The 20,160-nt window shown below is 39.7% G+C and overlaps 1 protein-coding gene across 1 annotated transcript; it reads right to left on the reverse strand.

The window, feature by feature from the left end:
• Positions 1 to 1,831: 1,831 nt before the first annotated feature.
• Positions 1,832 to 19,003, reverse strand: LOC131246999 (uncharacterized). Its single transcript, XM_058247447.1, has 6 exons — positions 18,654 to 19,003; positions 16,778 to 16,896; positions 15,203 to 15,693; positions 6,501 to 6,781; positions 4,899 to 5,017; positions 1,832 to 2,562 (listed from the first exon to the last, which is right to left on the reverse strand). Exons 1-6 carry the CDS (start codon positions 18,915 to 18,917, stop codon positions 2,070 to 2,072), a joined length of 1,767 nt encoding a protein of 588 aa, XP_058103430.1. The 5' UTR covers positions 18,918 to 19,003; the 3' UTR covers positions 1,832 to 2,069.
• Between the last annotated feature and the right edge of the window lie 1,157 nt (positions 19,004 to 20,160).

Raw genomic sequence — 20,160 nt, forward strand, 5'->3', positions numbered from 1 at the left:
GATTTATGGGCAAGCTCAACAAATCCAAAATGAAAGTAATATATTGCAAAGAAATACTTATCTTCTTAAAGATGAATGTCGATGCGAAGATACTGATGAAGCCTTTTAGACGTATATGCTTCAATTGATGCAGCAAATCTTTTTTTTTTTTTTTTTTTGGATGATGATGAATCAATGTATTCTCAACCAGAAAAGATTTAGGGATATAATTTCTCAAAGAATAAAACCCTGAAAGCTGCAGATTCAATTCTCTAATCTCAAGTTGAGTATAACATAGTTTCTAATGAAATTTGAATATACTTGAGAATTGAATTGAATAAGCCATAAAAGAAATAAAAATTACTAAGCAAATAGCTTGGAATGGACTAGAATTTCTCTTAGTGTTTGGAAGAATTATATCTCTTTTTCGTATGTTAAAAAATGAGAAATTGTCTTTATTTATAGCTAAAGATTTGGTTCTTCGGTTAGCCTAAGAATTCATTCAGGAAGAATTCTCTTTTTCGTATTTTAAAAAATGAGAAATTGTCTCTATTTATAGTGAAAGATTTGGTTCTTCGGTTAGCCTAAGAATTCATTTAGCTGGCCAAATTTCCACAATACTGTTTCAACAGCTATTAGATTTCACGGGATTTGATTTTATTAAAACTTAGGCTGGCTTGAGTAGAAATCTGACTGGCTAGAGCAATGTTCGACTAGCCTAAGCTCCTAGAAATCAGAGAACATGCATTGCTATAAACTTGACCCGGGTCACCCTTGGGGACCGAGTTGGGTTGGGTTGGTCAAATGCAGGGTTAGGCTGCCGAATTTCCAATAGAAATAAAAATACATGTTGCTGAAAACTTGACCTAGGCTGATCTTTGATTGACCCGAGATGGTTCGACTTGTCGAACATCCTCAATCTTTCAAGTAGAATTAGCCACAAGTTAAAGTTTGAAAAATCATAATAATGCACTTTATCATAGAGTCTTTTCTATGGTTATCTTTACCTGTAGGTTGGCATACAATTGATCTTTCTATTGAACTTGTTCCGAGCCTTCTACATTTGAGATGTTGCGTCGTGCTATTGTCTTGAAGTGTCAAAGAGAGCTAAAGTGTGCTGAAGTTTCATACCGTATACATTTTGTATACGAAATTTGACAACTACTTGTGTGCTTAAAATATTAGCACTTACAACTCTCAAATCTCTCCATGGAGGAAGGATTTCATTTGCAGCCCTATTTATCCCTAATTCATTTTATTTACCTCCATTTACTTCCATCCAAACACACCAAAAAAACCGTTTACTTTCGTTTACCTTCAATTCCTCTCATTTACTCTCATGCAAATGGCCTGTAAAGGAAAAAAATGCATCTTATTTATTTACAATGAGGTAAATGAAATCCGGAGAGATGGAAGGAGGGAGCTCTGGCTTTTCTCAATAATATCATTTTATCAAAGTGATTGAAACACCACTTTTTATTTATTTATTATTTTTATTTCTTTACATTTCTCAGTGGTGGATTTTACCTGGAAATATATAATGCTGGCCTACTCGGCCCCAATCACCATGGTTTTATGCATGTGTAATCCACATTTCAGTGATAAAAACTGCCCATCTGACAGGCCTCAACATAGACAGGCAAGTACTCTGTCAGACAATCATAGCCATCCAATAATTTGCCTGCAAGATAGACGGTCAGAAGTAAATGGAGAGAAGTCCAATGGTCCATATCCATTCGGATGCCAATGTTTCTTTAGTATAGGACAATTATAATCCATTGCATATGCATGGTGGGGTCCAACAAATGAGCAATGTGGATCACTGAAAGAGTAAAGAAGGCTGGCTCGAATGTAAATGCCATTATTTCAGGCCGAGCATTTTGTGGTGAATCTAATATGTTTGTCGTGAATACAATGTTGCATTCGATTGTTTTGAAGAAATTACTTTGGATTTTAAGTTGATCATTTTATTTCTGAACTAAGGAAAAAATAAAAAGCTTCAGATGGTAAACACTAACAACAGAGCCCAATGTATTCTTATACAAGTAAATGAAGGAGCAAAAGCAAGTGTATTAGCGCTACTAAATGCTTCACTTCTTGGGCCTTATCTCAATGCCTTCTATGATCATTCCACCCTTCAAATGGCCACCCTTCACTTCCATCAAACTCATCTCCACTGCCCCTTCACTTCTCTCATCGACAAAGAACTCGCCCATATCAATCTCCATCCATCCATCAGTTCTGGCACTTGGAATCCGAACATTCTCCATGTTAATGCGTCTAGACCTATTCGGTCGTGAACAGGGTAATGTATTCATGAATTCTTTCATTCGTTCTAGGTTAGTTTGATGCCGTTGCCTTCGGCTCTCTGAGGCTAGTAAATAAGCTGTGTGTTTATTATACACCTTGCCTCCCAATCTAACCGTTAGCTCCATAGGAAGGGAGTCGAGTCCTTGCACATCATTGAGGAATTTTACGATGAGAAAAGCTGAGTAAGTCGTTTTCGCAGAGAGCATGCAGGTTTCAAACTTGCCGTGGATCTCCAGCCAACACACACCTAAGAGCTCCGCCACCTCTGAGAACCTGCAGAACAAAGAAATTGAACTGGAGCTCTGCTTCTTTTCTCTTTCATGGATACTATCTTGTCTCGAGTTGAGCCCTGACTCAGCCCGAGTCTGAGGTGAATTTGACGTAGGGATGAACGTGATGAGGTCAATCACCGTCTTCCTCGAGGATAATTACTCCAAATCCAAGGAGCTTATCTGGACTCCTCAGAGAGATTCCTTGAATCCACGAGGGAAAATGAGAAAATAAAAATAAATCCTAGAAATTCGAAATTTGATTGATGAATAAAATGAGTTTACAACCCTTTAATTAGGGATATTAAACCGGAAGAAGTTTTGGAATTAAACTCCAACTCAAACTCCCTAAAATTGGTAATTTATTATAAATAGTAAATTTAATATTTATAGTAAGTGTCCTATTTGGCTTAACCACATTATTCTCTTAATGTTTCTAGGCACTTTTCATGTTGGACACAACTCCTAAACATAAAAGTTATAATCAAACTAAAGCTTACTATAAATAGTAAAAATGGATTTTTGACCGTTGATCTGATGAAATCTCGCAAGTTCGGCCTGGGCAACCTGGCATAGCCATATTGGTTGGCTAAAGTAGCTTCTCCTACCACAAAATCATGTATGGTACATTGAGTAATTCATTTCGGTTTTGCGAGATACACCTGTTGTAAGGTTCTAACGGACCGGATCACCTCTGCCTCCAATTGGGTCATCTCTAGTCATCCTGGACATGAAAGTGTCCGTAACCCGTAGAATTGGGCGTGACTCAGCTGAGTCAGTGGTGATTCGCATTGTTAAAGATACTCATCCGAGCTGTCAATCCATGATCATGTTTGTTTCTGTCACAGTAAGGGGTGACCTAAGGGTCTGTTTGGGCGGTGGGATTAGAAGGGATTAGGTGGGATGGAATTCAAAAAACATAAGTATTACTTATGGCAGGGATTGTGCCATGTTGTCATGGGATAAAATTAATGCCATCCTTTGTTGATAATACAGTGGTACATTGAATGGATATATCGTGTTATATCTAAACTGTTCATTTGTTTTGAAACCTCATTTTATGGCATGGGCCTAAAAATGAGATAGATTCAAAACTTATGTAGCCCCAAAGAAGTTTTCAATGATAAGTATTTAATTCCCGTTCCTTTCTATGGTGGGGTCCACTTGAGCTTTAGATTTACCTGATTTTTAGTCCATGCTCTAAAATAATCTAGATAAATGGGTGGACGGTGTGGATATAGCTCACACATCATAGTGGGACCTACACAACTTCCCAAACATTGAGTGAAATTGGCACAGGACCTAATGCAATTCCATTTAATGTAATTACAAGCTTTTCCATTCTTCCCAAACATTAAGTGAAATTTGCACAGGATCATGTGAATCCCATCCCACCTATTTCCTTCTAATCCCACCGCCCAAACAGACCCTAAGGCAGTGGGATTAGAAGGGATTAGGTGAGATGGGATTCAGAAAACATAATTATTACCCATGGCAGGATTGTCCCCTATTGCCATGGGATAAAATTAATGTCATGCTTTGTTGATAATACGATGATGTATTGAATGGATATACCCACCATCATTTGAAATTACTTAGAATAACATACATATGTTATATCTAAACCGTTCATTTGTTTTGTAACCTCATTTTATGGCATGGGCTTAAAAATGAGGTAGAACCAAAACTTATGTGGCCCCAAAGAAGTTTTCAACGGTAAATATTCAATTTCCATTGCTTTCTATGGTGGGGTCGACTTGAGCTTTAGATTTACCTGATTTTTTGGCCCATGCTCTAAAATAATCTCGATAAATGGGTGGACGGTGTGGATATAGCCCACACATCATGGTGGAACCTACACAACTTCCCAAACATTGAGTAAAATTGGCACAAGACCCAATGCAATTCCATTTAATGTAATTCCAGGCTTTTCCATCCTTCCCCAACATAGATAGGAATTGGCACGGACCAGATGAATCCCATCCCACCTAATCCCTTCTAATCCCACTGCCCAAACAGACCCTAAGTGATAGAATCTGAACCCTACATGTGGCCGAATACCATTCTGAGCATTAAAAATGTGGCGTCCAAATGTCAATAAGCCACATCTCACATCGACCCAAATAATCCTAACCATCCATCCAGCAGCCATAAGATGGTTGAAATAAAGAAAACAGTTCCACACCCAACATGCAGAAGTCCAATTTCAGATGGTTAGGTTTGTTTGATCAGCATGATTCTTGTCCTGTACCCCATGGTTTGGATGGTCCAGATTGCTGTATAGAAGCATGCCCAATGCAAAATAGAGATAAAATACAAGGCAGAGAGAGTAGGAGTGACCTTGATTCAGGTAGAGAAATCCACCTCCAATACCTAGGAGTATCTCCCCATATAATCAAAAGCTCTCTTGCAGATAACGTATAGCATTTTCTCCCACTCCATTTTTCTAACCAAAATCTCTGCCATTAAAAGAAAAGCTCACTGCATCATCCTGCTTATGTAGGAATGGTAATGTTGCTAGCTTTGCCAGCATGGCACAGGTGTGTGAAATCTGAACCATTCATCAAATGGGTACGGCTGTGAACCTGCACTGGTCCAAAAATTAAGGCTAGTTCACTCATCAGGTGGGCCACACATTTGTGTATGTATCATTAACAATTAATTATTTTTTGTTCGTCAGATTTTATTGTATGTGTGATCCACCCAATGAGTGGACGTGCTTGATTTTTAGTCAGGGGCAGGTTCATGATGGGCCCACCTGATGAATGGCTTGATTGAGTGAATCGCTTGATTGAATGGCCATATTGGTTTTAACTGTCCATTCAGAGGGATGGTGGACCTGATGGAAGCTCATTTAGGTGACACACTTGTTCAATCGGACGCGGTTTGGCTAGTGACGCTGCCACCAGTGGCTAGTGGTTGGTACTGTGGACATGTGATTTATCCACGCCGTCCATCCATTTTGAAAGATAATTTTAGGGCTTGATCCCAAAAATTAGATAGATCTAAATCTCATGTGGACCACACCATGGGAAAACAATAGTGATTGAATGTCCACCATTAAAAACCTCCTAGGGCCCACTGTAATGGTTATTTGACATCTAACCTGTTGATTAGGTCATACGGAAAAAAAGTATATCAGCTTGATCCAAAACTTTTGTGGCCCGCAAGAATTTTTTAATGGTGGTCGTTCAATCAACACTGTGCGGTCCACTTGAGATTTGGATCGACCTCATTTTTGGACTCATACCATAAAATGATATGGAAGAATGGGTGGGCGTGGATGAAACACATACATCATGGTGGGGCCCCCAGAGCACCGACCACTAGCCATTGGCTGGCTAGTGGCAGGGTCACCTCCTGAAAGCGGATTGCCCGGGGCTGTGTGGGGTGCACAGAGATATCCGTGACAAATCCACTCCGTCCATCTGTTTTGCAAGACAACGATAAGACAGGAATAAAAAAATCAGCCAGATCTAAATCTCATGTGGGCCATACCACGCCAAACAGTAGGGATTGAAGGCCTTGGATGGACAGAAGTTTTGTATCAGGATGATATTTGTGCCCACAGGCCACAGTTTATCTGAGTGGCAATAACCCTATGAACGGTTTGGATGGCATACAAACATAATTGACAGTTCAAGGCGTTCCAACTCTTTCGTTTGGTGTGGTCCATCTGAGATTTGGATATACCTGATGTTTAGATTCCTGTCTTGTTGTAGTCTTTCAAAACAGATGGACGGAGTAGATTTGTCACGGATATCTATATGGAACCAACAAGCCCGAGCACAGGTATATCCATGTGCCTGGGGTCACAGGCAAAATCCACTTTCCTCCTCAGGTCAAAAGAACAGAAATATCCCAGATTCTGAGCGCCGGCCCCGATTTGTGAGGGCGTCAGGAATACAGACAAAAAAGGGCTGCAGCTTACAGGAAATTTACCATTTTACCCCCGTCGACGGGAATCGAATCGCAGAGGCGGAAAAAGAGCTCCTTCTTGGACGAGAAATCCACAGGAGAAGCCGATCTTGAGAGGATCTCTGGATAATCCGACGGCAGGAATCTCTCCCAAACGGCGTCAGATTCCGATGCGGATCGGAAGATGGTAGAGACGGCTGACGATCGGCACACATCTGGAGGAGAGGTGAGGGAGAGGACGTGAGAAATACAGCTCTCGTTCAACCCGTCGAAATCCGCAGCCGCCGCTGCTGCTGTTTCTCCCCCTTCCATTTGCAGATTTTCACTAAACCACAAAACTGGGGCTTTTGAACTTCAGCTGTTTTGGACGAATTTACTAGAAAACCACCTTCAAGACCTGCTTGATAACCCCATTTTGACCCGTCTGAACCTATTTCATGGTCTGCCCCGATGAAAAGGGAAACAGATTGGCTACTCCCCCTGCCACCAGCCCCGTGGCTGGTGGTCAGTGCTCTGTGGGCCCCGCCATGATATATGTGTTTCATCCATTCCGTTCATCCATTTTTAAAGATCATTTTAGATCTTGATCCCAAAAATGAGAGGGATATAAATCTCAGGTCGATCACACCACGGGAAAACAATAGCGATTGGATATCCATCATTAAAATCCTCCTAAGGTCCACTGTACTGTTTATTTGACATCCAATCTGTTAATTAGGTCATACAGGTCCAGATGAATGGAAAAAACAAAGATGAGCTTGATCCAAAACTTTTATGGCCCCCAAAAGGATTTTAATGGTCAACGCTCATTCAACACTGTTTCCTTTAATGTGGTCCACTTGAGATTGGGATATACCTAATTTTTAGTCTCTTAAAATAAAATGATATGGAAAAATAGATGGACAGCATGGATGAAACACATACATCATGGTGGGGCCCACGGAGCACCGACCATCAGCCATTGGCTGGTGGCGGGGGAGTAGCCAATCCGTTCCCGATGAAAAGCTCCTCAGGCCGTAAATGTTTCCATGTGCACTCAATCAGCCGATCCTAACCGTTCGATAGGTGGCATTCAGAGCAGCCATTAGTTAACGGCCAAAGAGTGCTTCAGGAAGTTGAAGATAATGAAGGATAGATTTGTCTAATATGTGTGATTTTTGAAACACAGGCCATCCATGATGGGTCCCGCTGGATAGACTTACGATTTCTACGCTTCAGCGCAGCGGCGAAAAATGGGAATCCGGTTCGGTAGTCCCCTCGAGTACCAGCTCGGTACTGTAAAAACTATGTGGGCCCCACCATAATGTATGTGTCTTATCCACGCCGAACATATTTACAGCTCATTTTAGGGCATGAGCCAAGAATATGAGGCACATCCAAGTTTAAGGTGAACCACACTATAGGAAACAGTGGTGATTGAACCTAGGGCCCACTGTAATGTTTATTTGCCATCTAACATGTTGATTAGGTCAAATAGGTATGTACGAAGGGAAAACAAATATCAGCTTCATCTAAAAATTTTGAGGCCCTGATAAGATTTTTTAACAGTGGGCGTTCAATCACCACTTCGATCCACCTAAGACTTGGATTTGCCTCATATTTTGAGCTCAGCCCTAAAATGATATGAATAATAATATTAAAAAAATAAAATAAAATAAAAATAGAGGGTTGGTGTGGATAAAACATGTATATCATGGTGGGGTTCACATAACTTCTTTAAGGGTACACTAATGCGGAGCTTGGCAATCAAGGGTCCACTATGGAATCCTTTCTTAGAAAATTGGGAGCCAATTTGGTGAGGGGTGGGATTTAATTGGGGCACTGCATATGAATCATGCAAAGTATATTTGAAAGTAGTTCAGACTAATAGCAACTTCAACACGTCATGAGGCTACCTCTCTGTTTCTTAGAAAATGAGTCTTCCCGTGAGAGCAGATTCGGTGAGGCCTTGATGTGCCAATATTTGATTGATTCTGCATGGTGTGACATTAGTTGAGTATGTAATTGAACACTATGGTCTTGGTATCAATTCCCTAGTGGGGGTGGCTAAGGGTGGAGTGTGTACGGACAATGGGTGTGTACTAACAAGCTAATCCAAAAAAAAATGTAATTGAAAATTACTTGCTGCAGCCTGGTGTATGAAGTTACTCTGATTTACGAAGTTACTGTGATTAGCAGCTAGGGGCTCCACATAATGTTTGTACGGAATCTATCTCATTCAGCCATTTTGCCATATCATGATAGGACATGAGCTTAAAAATGAAGTAGATTCAAAACTCAAGTGAGCCATGTCAATTGGAAAAAGAGAGAAAAGCAGGCTCAGGCTCCACGATGAGAGGTTTTTGCTTGAATAAAAACCCTAAGAGCCCATCTCCTTATCTCCTTATTTATACAAGGAAGATAAAGAGAAGAGATGCGTTTCTCTTAGGGTTTGTTTATTTCACTTATTCAATAATTATAAAAAAAAATATATTAATAATAAAATTAAAACAAAATAATTTTTGGCAAAACTAAAACTTAAATTTTATTATTATTATTATTATTTAAGTATACCCATGCTTACCATGTCCGGGCGACTTGGTGCACACATAACAGCCAAGGTATAATAGAACACTTTTTTTTAAAGGACTTTTACATTTTTTTTTCTTTATTTGATGGGGAACAATATCTTAAACTTGAAAAAAAAAAAAAAAAAAAAAACCAAACAAACAAACAAACTTATTATTGAAGTCCTTTTTTAAAGAATTTTTTTTCTTTTCTTTTTATATATTATATACGCTCTAATGTAAATCTCTTTCAAATAGAATCAAACTCGGTTGTAAATAGGAAGATGAAAGAGACCATGGACGATCGCACACGTTTCAATGAGACCTGGGCGAGAGGACATGAGAGATACAATCATCGGACGAACTGAATCTCATTGTACATTTTTAGGTTTCCGAAAGAAGATGAAAATTAAAACGAAAAACAAACGCTTGAAGAAAAAATCACGGACAATAAAAATTTTCAATAGGTCGGCTGGAACAATTTAAAATTCAGGCAAAAGCCAACCCCAAGCCCAGCTTGCTAATAGCCTTACTTGGACAAGATCTCATCCAAGTTTGAAAGAGAAGTCTTATAGAAAAAAAAAAACCTATATTTAGCAATATTTAATTTAGGTGCCTGTTTGTTATCATTGAAAAAAATTATAAAATATAGAACTAGGAAGTGCTCTACAGTAATTGATGTTTGTTAATACGAAATTTTGAAAAGCCCTCTGTAATTTTATTTTATTTTATTTTATTTTAATTTTTTCTCCAGCAAGAGAGGTCTAGTTTAATGGTGAATATAGAATGAATTCAGTAGATTCTTCTTTAAAAAAAATCAAATTGCTTCTAAATTTATCCCTTCTCATGTTGCCAAAGAAATCCTCTCTCTTTGGATTACATTATTAAATTACTTAATATACAATCTATTTTTAAACTTGTAGAACTTCTCTATGCTCATAATGATTTGTGTTAGATTCATATCATACTGTCCATGAACTTTTTTAGATCATTATAGAGCATATAATCCCAAAGAGTGAGGCACATCCAGAGCTCAAGTGGACCATACCACATAAAGCACCAAGAATTAAATGACTACCATTGAAGCCTTCCTACATCCACTGTGAGATTTATTTACCATCTAACCTCTTCATTAGGTCCCACAAACCTGGATGAAAGGAATACACATATCACCTTGTTCAAAGCCTTCTGTTGCCCCAAGAAGTTTTCAACGGTAGGTGCCCAATTCCCACCGTTTCTATAGTGTGGCCCACTTGAGTTTTGTATCCATCTCATTTTTAGTTTCTTGTCCTAAAATGAGCTTACAAAACGAATGGATGGGGTGGATTTCCCACAAACATCACGGTGGGCCCCGCTTAACATCCCATCATAGGAAGTTTCGCGAGAAACTTTAGCAATAAACTCGGATGCTGCCAGTAGTAGAAGTGGATCACACGATGTGTCCCACACCACCGACCTAACGTCACCAAGTTATGTGGCCTCACCATGATATATGTTTTATATCAAAACTGTCCATCCATTTTGCGAGACCAACATATATCAAAACTGTCCATCCATTTTGCGAGATCATTTTAATGCATGAGACCAAGAAAGAGACAAATCCAAATCTCAAGTGCATCACACCACAAGAAAATATCAGTGATTGAGCACTCACCATTAAAAACTTCTTATAGTGTGGCCCACTTGAACCTCAGATCCTCATAGAAGTTTTCAACTGTAGGCGCCCAATTCCCACTATTTCCTATAGTGTGGCCCACTTGAACCTCAGATCCCCATAGAAGTTTTCAACTGTAGGCGCCCAATTCCCACTATTTCCTATAGTGTAGCCCACTTGAACCTTAGATCTTCCTCATTTTTGGTCTTATATGCTAAAATAGTATGAAAAATGGATGGCCGGTGTAGATAAAACATATACATCACAGTAGGGCCCATAAAATCCCTTATAGGACTGTTCGTCTCTAGTGGCTTCGGTGGATCCCGAATTGAGACAGGATTGCCTACCAACCTTGGGAACTAAGGTGTTACCCTTCTCACAGGAAACAATCGTGATTGAATCCCCACCATTAAAAACTTCAAGGGAGCCACCAAAATGCTTTTTGGACATCGAACTTGTTGATAAGGTCACAAAGACTTCTTGAAGAGACCACACAAATATCAGCTTCATGTAAAACTTTTGTGGCTCTGGAGAAGTTTTTAATGTTGATTATCACTGTTTCCTATATTATGGTCCACCTGAGATTTAGATCTGCTTCATTTTTTGGGATCATACTCTAAAATGAGTTTTCAAAATGGATGGACGGTGTGGATATAATGCACATACATCATGGTAGGCTCCACCGTCATAGATTCCACTCACATTTCGAAACAGGAGACAGGCAAATGTGTCAAATTAACAAATTTCAGACTTTTTTTTTTGGTTAGTACACACATCCCATTATTAGTACACACCTCACTGTTAGTCACACCCCACTGTTAGCCACACCACATCCCTCTTCGGGATTGATTCCAAACATTTTAGATGTTTGTTAACAAATGGGTTGTTTTGGATTCTGTACTTAATTTTTAGATATCTTGGTATTGATTCCCTAGTGGGGGTGGCTAAATAGCGTGGTGTGTACTAACAAGTTAACAAAAAAAAAATACAAATTCCATGCTTCATGTTTAGACTCGGCACACTTCTTTCAGACAATTACCAAACAGGTTTTCGAACTTCATATTCAGACTTCAAATTTAAATTTTAGATTCAAGCTTTGGACTTCATATTTAAACTTTAGATTCAAGCTTCAGACTTCATCAGATTTAACAAATATGCCCTAAGATTAGGTGTACAAGGCTAATCACAAATCCTAGAATCCAAGTAATTCAATTTATAAATCTTATATATTTACAATCTAATACTTCCCCTCAAGTTAGAGAGTGAGTATTAAAAAGGCCTAACTTGAAACTCAAGCGTTGAAATGAATCATTGCCCAATGGTTTGGTAAATAAATTAACTAGCATGAGGTAACAATCAAAGCTCAATGTATTTGGTATGTTCATGAAAAACTCAATTGGCTAAGTTAGTTCACAACTAATAGTAGCTATGGAGCAATATTTTATTTTGACAGAAGATTGAGAAATAAATGATTGCTTCTTTGTTTTCCTTAAGAGAGAAGAATCACCAAGGTACAATAATTGGTAAGAGAGTAACGTGTCATGTGATAACTAGCCCAATCAAAATCACAATAGTCTTCTCAAAGGAACTAGAAGATGACATAAGTAACCCTTGGCCGAGAGATCCTTTGAAAAAGGGAGAACACAAGGTGTGGCATCTCAATGAGGTTGTCTAGATTTGCTCATAAAGTGATTAAGGATATGTTTGTTAAGACTGAAAATAATCACTAAATGCAGAACTCGGAAAGTACTCCGTGTTAAATGTTGTTTGTTAATGTTGGACCTGGAAAGCGCTATGTGATTTTCTCTGATTTTTTTTTTATTTTTTATATTTCGATAATAGAGGTTTGGCTTAATGGTGAGTAGAAAGTAGATTGCAAAAAAATTCTTCCAAAATTGCCATTGCACATGTTGCCAAGAGATTCTCTCCCAAATAGATTGCATGCACTCAACTAACTTTTAAAATATGGAACTTCTCTAGGCCCTACTATGATTCATGTGTTACATCCACGTTGTCCATTAAATTTTTTCAGATCATTCTAGAGCATGATCCCAAATATATAGGCACATCCAAAGCTAAGTGGACCACACTAGAAAGTAGCGAGAATTGAACGACTATCATTGGAACCTTCCTAAGGTCCACTATGAGGTTTATTAGCCATCTAACCTCTTTATAAGCTCACACGGACCTAGATGAAGGGAAATAAAAAATATTAGCTTGATAGAGCCTTCTGTGGCCCCCAAAAGTTTTCAACACTAGGTGCCTAATTCATATTGTTTCCTGTAATATGGCCCGGTTAAACCTTAGATCTGCCCTGTTTTTTTTTTTTTTTTTTTTTTGGTCTTGTGCCCTAAAATGGTATGAAAAAAAATGGATGGCGGTGTGGATAAAACATATACATCACCTTAAGCCTCATAGAGCCCTTGACAAGACTGTCCATCTCCAACTAGGTCCCTGATCCCTCTATTAGAGGGTACCATACATGGATCAGCGAGTAGCCAGGTGGCTACTGGACAGTGCTCTATGGGCCTCACCGTGATGTATGTGTTTTCTCCACACTATCTATCTTTTTTTCCAGATCATTTTATGGCATGAGCCAAAAATAAGCATATCCAAATCTCAAGTGGACCACAGCACAAGAAAACAGTGGTGATTGAACACCCACCATTAAAAACTTCCTAGGGCCCACTGTAACGTTTATTTACCATCCAACCTAAGTCACACAGACTTGGATGAAGGAAAAACACAAATATCATCTTCATTCAAAACTTTTGTGATCCCCAAGATGATGTTGATGGTGGACATTCAATCACTACTGTTTCGTGTGTTGCGGTCCACATGAGATTTGGATCTTCCTCATTTTTGGGATCATGCCCTTAAATGAGATGGCAAATGGATAGACACCATGGATAAAACACATACATTATGGTGGGCTCACGGAGCTCTTCTAGCACAGGGTCACTACTGAATCCACCAAAAGCGGCTTGCATCCTGCCCCCTCCGCTTTACAGGGCCCACAGTTATGTATGGATTTATCCAAGGCCCAAGTGGACCACTCGATGAGGATCAAACGCCTACCATTGAAAACTTCTTAGGTGCCACAAGTTTTTGACTTTATGAATAGGTTGGAAGACAAATAAACATCACTGAACATCATACCCTAAAATGATATGGAAGAATGGATGAACGATGTAGATAGAACCCGTGCATCATGGTGGATCCCCACAGAGCCCATGCCTGCATAGCTTTCGGTCAGGTGGGGGTAGGGACACAATCCACTTCCGAATCCCTCTAACATAAAGACACCAACTCATCACTTTCGGATCATCATCATGATGTATGTGACTATATCCATGCCATCCATCTTAATTGAAAGCTCATCTTAGGGCATGATCTAAAAAATGAAGCAAATCTAAATATGAGATTGATCATAGTACATGAAACAGTGGTAATTGACCATTAAAAATTTCTTATGAGCTAGAAAAGCAGTGGATCAAGATGATATTTGTGTAGTCTCTTCATCTAGGACTTTATGACCTTATCAAGAGGTTAGATGACAAATAAACATTCCGGTGGAATCCACGAAGTTTTTAATGGTAGGGATTCAGTAACGACTATTTCCTGTGGTGTGATCCACCTAAGATTTGGGTCAACTTCAGTTCTGGGACAAAGGCACATGCATCACCGTGAGCCTCACAGTCAGGAGTCCCACCAACGTCATGGATCCGGGGATACACCAAAGCGGCGCCCGGACTTGCGAGAGTGGCATTGATGGGCACTCGATGACTACTATTTCCTGTGGCGTGGTGTACTAGCTCCATGCCTTAAAATGAGCTGGCAAAAGAGAGGGATGATTTTATTTTCATTTAATAAAAAAATAAATCGTTCATTATGTAAAACATTTCCAAACAAGAGACGGACAAACATGCCAAATTAATACTTTTCAAACATTTCAAACGTTTGTTAACAAACAAGTTGTTTCAGATCCAATACTTAATCTCCAGACTACAGCATTTCTTTCAGACAGTTACCAAAAAGGTTTTCAGACTTTAATTTAGATTTCAAATTCAAGGTTCATACTTCAAATTTAACAAACAGGCCTTAAGAGTTTGTATGAAATATACAAATCGAGCCAAGTGATAATCATACATATGATAGATCCAATCAATTGATAATATGGAGTCGGATTGGTAAGATCTCCTTATCAATAAGCTTAGGATTTTGATCCATGTACAAATCTTACATACATACAATCTCATACAGATCCATGTACAAATCTTACATACATACAATCTCATACAGATCCAATTACCAGACCTTTCCTATCATAACCAGTGTCCACTATCCATTTTCTTAGGCAATGATTTGGATGATTAGAAGCATGGCAATAACAGCAAATCATACATATCATAAAATTCAAATCAATGATCAAACCGTTTTTCAGTATATAATCACTGCAACAAACGATAGAACTGAACATCTAACATCTAACAAAATAGGAGTAAAATCTTCTCAAACGATGGGTTATTCACTATCATATCCAATGGATAAATTGGCACTTCCTTCACTATCATATCCGACGCTTTGTTCAGTTCCCACACTGTTCTGTTTCCTTGGCTCCCAATACATTGTAGATGGCCTTATTTCAACACCCATAACCATAATCCCTTCCTTATATTCATGTAACTCATACATCCTAAACTCAACTTCTCCATCTCCATCACAAAAGAATTCTCCCACTTCCACCTCCATCCATCCATTGTTTTCCACACTTGGTTGGAGGACACTTCCTTCCTGATCCGGCAACATCAACACCTTACGTGTTTGTGCGTGTGGATTGTTCTTTACATGCAAAGATAAGTTGACCGGCGCATGTTGCCATCCATAGTGGTGAGCCGTGTGCCTTACGATGAATCGAACAGTGTACATGGTGCCTGGGGAGAGAGCAGCCATGTCGATGGAGCCACTAAGGTTGAACCACCAGACCAAGATCAACTCGGCTACTTCAGGAAAGACACTGGCATCAGGACACTATGTCAGCCATTGATCTTACAAAAATAAATCAAAAGACTTCAATTTGGGTGGGCTGCATCTCCGGCCAAGGTTTCAAATAAGCATATCAGTGGGTATTTCGGAGCGTATCGGCCCTATATCGGCTGATTCTTTTAGCACAAAAATCTTGAAATATTATTGGGAAAAAATGTAAAACACTAGAATCTCTCGTTTTTCTTAATGTCTTCAATGGTTTTGTTTACCTTGCTGAAAGTCAACAAAATAGGCTCAAATCGAATACAAATCAGGCATGATTTGGTGGATTATGACCCATTACATATAAATCAATGACAAAGAGATTAAAAAGTGAAGAAAATGTAGTATGTTTGCTAATTCTTACAATTTTTTTTTAAAGGCACACCACACTCTGATTCATCAAATCCTATTCAAATCTTCTGTTTTGATCTTCAAATAGGCCTGGATCTAGACTAAAGTTAGTTTTTAAACTTCTTCCATGGTTCAAATGAAAAAAAAAAAAAAAACCAAACGAGAGAATTAAATACCATCATAACGGCCATGGCCAATACAGCCCTAATTTTCTTTTTCTTTTTTTTGGAAGGACCGTTCCCTGTTGTACAGCATAACCAGAGTTGCCAATATGGACACATGATATGGCTGTATTGTAATGTTTTTTGAAACCATTTTTCTGCCTCAGCAACATGCATTGCCTCGTTGGGTCCACATGCAGAGATGGTGGGTGATCAGAAGTCAGAACCATCCATCTTGTGGGTGCTATCATTGATGGCATATTAACCAATAGTCACGTTAAAAGGATGACCCCAGCTATGCATTTTCCATAATCTATCTGGATCTCCACGTTCAACTGCTTATATCGATGGCCAAAATCATCCAACTATCTCTGAATGTGAGCTCATGAAATCCAAAGCCCCTTATCAGGGCCTAAGACAAAGCCCAAGTCTGGCTTAGTAAGTCAGGTCAATGCTACATCCAAAACCATCCCCAAGATGGGTTGGAAGCAAAAGGCGCATTGAGAATGAACTAATGCTTTGAATGATGTACTGTTGGACAAGTGAATTTGAGGGTGAGACCTTGTACAAGGAGGAACGGGCCATCGCCAATACCGATCATCATCTCCCCACGATATTGATAGATCTCTAGCAGACACCATATAACATTTCTTTCCACTTGATTTTTCCAACCAAAAACTCTGTCATCATCATCAACAACAACATCATCATCATCATGTTTTAATGGAAAAACAAGAAAAAAAATTGTACTGACTAGGGAAGGACGGTCCCTCTGCAATTAACTGAGGGTGGGGCCCACTGTGACGTGTGTATAGCATCCAGCCAATCCATCAGGTGTTTACCCACTTGAATTTTGAGGGTTTTTTTGTTCTTGTCATTGTTTTAAATGGTATGTGCAGGGCCCACCCAAGTGTATGCATGGAATGCAACCCATCCATCAGGATTGCCCCACCGTGAAAATGGGACACCTCAAACACCATGAATTTGGAGGTTTTAGGCTTTGTCCATTGTTTTGTATGGCATGAGCCTAATCAGTTGGTGGGCCTGGGTTTTTTGGTTGTTGTTGTTGTTGTTGTTGTGATCCTGCTCACAGGTTGGATGCCATACACACATTGCAGAGGCTTTGCAAAGAACACTGAGGTTATGATTTTAGGGTGGGGCCCTTGGTAGGGTAATTCAAACCATTCCTGAATTGCATTTTATATGGATGAATAATGCAAAGGGAAGCAAATAGATCAAAGAAAAGAAGAAAGAGATTGTGGAAAAGGACCCAAAAATCCTCTAGCTGAATGCTAGAGACCGCGAATGCAAAACTGTGAACAAGCTCAACAGTCATCTAGTCTTAGACTATAGATCACTTCCCCTCTTCAACGACTACAAGAGAGAAATAAGAGAATTTACTCAAAAAGAGATGTCATTCAACTTTTCTTATTCCATAAGCCATACGCTTTATTTATAATAAATTCTTACAATATTCAATAAAAGCTATGGAATTTAAAAATAGAATTCCTAGCTAGCCAAGATATGAGAAAATAGTAAACTACATAAATAGAAAATCACTGTAATTAAGAAAACACCTAAATAAAAAAGTACTTAAATAAGAAATATCTAAAATTATTTCCTAAGTCGTATAAAGATATGGGGGAAAAAAAATCCTAATATAGAGATTTGAAATAAAAAGGAAAGCAATGATGGGCTAAAAAGGAAAGCCATCTTTTTCTTGTAAACACGTATGCACGGGTGGGATGTGGGGCAATTGCATCGACTGATCATATCGAGAACATCTTTGGGATTTCAAGCATATGATCACAACTGAGCAACTAATCAACGTTTTTTAACCATTGATTTAGTGATGTGACCGATAATTTGATTGTTTTGGGATAACATCAACATGCCCTGTGTAGAATGGATTAGCAGCCCAACCTGAGAGATTGTAAAACTCAGCAAAATTGAGTATTTGAAATCGGCGTGGATTCCAAATACCTCTCATGCACGCTGACGAACGTCCCTGGATTCCTAATACGATCCAATACCCTCCAATACGGCAATACCCCCAAACCCACACAGCCAAACGGCCCCAAGGCTGCTCCCCTTTTCTTTCCCGCCATGTGATCATCCAAGCCGTTCATCTTAGAGCGGAAATATAGCAATAAAAAATAAATAGGAAAAAAAAATTCCAATAATCAATGATCCAGACCGTGTTCATCCGGCAACTGTTTTAATCGCCTGCATGAAATGTGGTGCATCTGTGAGATTTTTGGTATGAAGTCCATTCATGATGGGACCTTCAAGATGAACGGTCTGGATCATCAGATGATTGGGTAGAAGTCGCAAACGACTACAGGGCGAGCCTCCATGCAACCAACCAACTGAAGAGAGAGAGAGAGAGAGAGAGAGAGAGAGAGAGAGAGAGAAGCAACAACATCGCCAAGTTTACCTTTTTGCCATCATCGATCAGAATTGGTTTGCAGAGACTGAAATAGAGATCCTTCTTGGATGAGAAATGTACGGGGGAAACCGATCTGGACAGGATATCCGAGTAATCGGACGGCAGAAATCTCTCCCAGATAGCGTCAGATTCCGCTGCTGATTGGAAGATAGAACAGACCGAAGACGATCTACACACATGTGAAGGAGAAGTGAGGGAGAGAATGTGGGTAATACAGCCCTCATCCAGGCTGCTGAAACCTGCTCCGTCCATTTCTGGTAGATAGTAGAGTCGAACAGGAGAGAAGATGAAAATAAAGACAGATGCCTTCGGCTCTAAGCTTTCGCAGATTCTCTCTTCGGAACAGTGGTATTGGACGGGGATTGCGTCCTACCCCCGCCCGTCTGCAGCTGGGAACGGGCAGGAGCTTTGAGTGTGGCCACCGTGATGTATGGTCTTATCCACACCGTCCATCCATTTTTTTCGTATCATTTTAGGGTATCACATAAAAAATGAGGCAGATCTAAGGTTCAAGTGGACTACACGATGTGGATTAAACTCTTACAGTCGAAAACTTCTTGGGTGCCACGGAAGTTTTGGATGGAGCTGATATTTGTGTTTTCTCTTCATCTAGGTCCATGTAACTTGAATAGGTTGGATGGAAAATAAAAATCATGGTGGGCCCTAGAAAAGTTTCAACGGTGAGGATCATTATCACCGCTCCTTCCAGTGGTGTGGTCCATTTGAGCCTTGGATCTGCCTCATTTTTTATATTATTCACTAAAATTATACTAAAAAATATATGGACGGTGTGGATAAGACCCATACATCACGGTGACCACTCAAATCTCCTGCCCGTTCCCAGGTGGAGATGGGCGGAGTAGGATACAATCCGCGTCCGTCCGTTTCAGTTAGGGCTGGACACGAATCGGGCTAGACCGGTTAACTCGCTCGACTTAACCCAACCTGAAACAGGATGGACCATTTTCTTCAGCTTGAAACTGAGTTCGGGTCGAGTTCGAACAGGTCCTAGTTCGGCCCAAGTCGGTCCGAAACCCGACTTGACCTAACTGACTCGGCCGTTTACATATATATATATATATATATATATATATATATATATATATATATATATATATATATATATATATATATATGCTAAATCCTTATCTTAACCATTTGAGACAGAGAAGTGAGAACGCTGCCCAACCCTAAACCCTAAAACTCTCTCTCTCTCTCTCTCTCTTGACTTCTGGGATAGTTCACCGCTCATCTTTGAAGTGACAGTGACTTATCCACCTCACAGGTGTCATAGATTTACAGCAATCCAGGCCGTCCAAATCGTAGGTCCCTTTGTAGATGGAGCAAGTCCGAAACTGGCCCGAACTCGCCCGATTGCTGACCGGGTCGAGTTCGGGCTGGACATGTTGGCCCAGTGACCGAGTCGGGCCGAGTTCGGGCTGGGTTTGACTGGTGACCGGGCCGAGTTGAGCCTAGTTTGACTCGGTTCAGCTCG

Source organism: Magnolia sinica, chromosome 5 (genome assembly GCF_029962835.1).
Source record: "Magnolia sinica isolate HGM2019 chromosome 5, MsV1, whole genome shotgun sequence".
Lineage (NCBI taxonomy): Eukaryota > Viridiplantae > Streptophyta > Magnoliopsida > Magnoliales > Magnoliaceae > Magnolia > Magnolia sinica.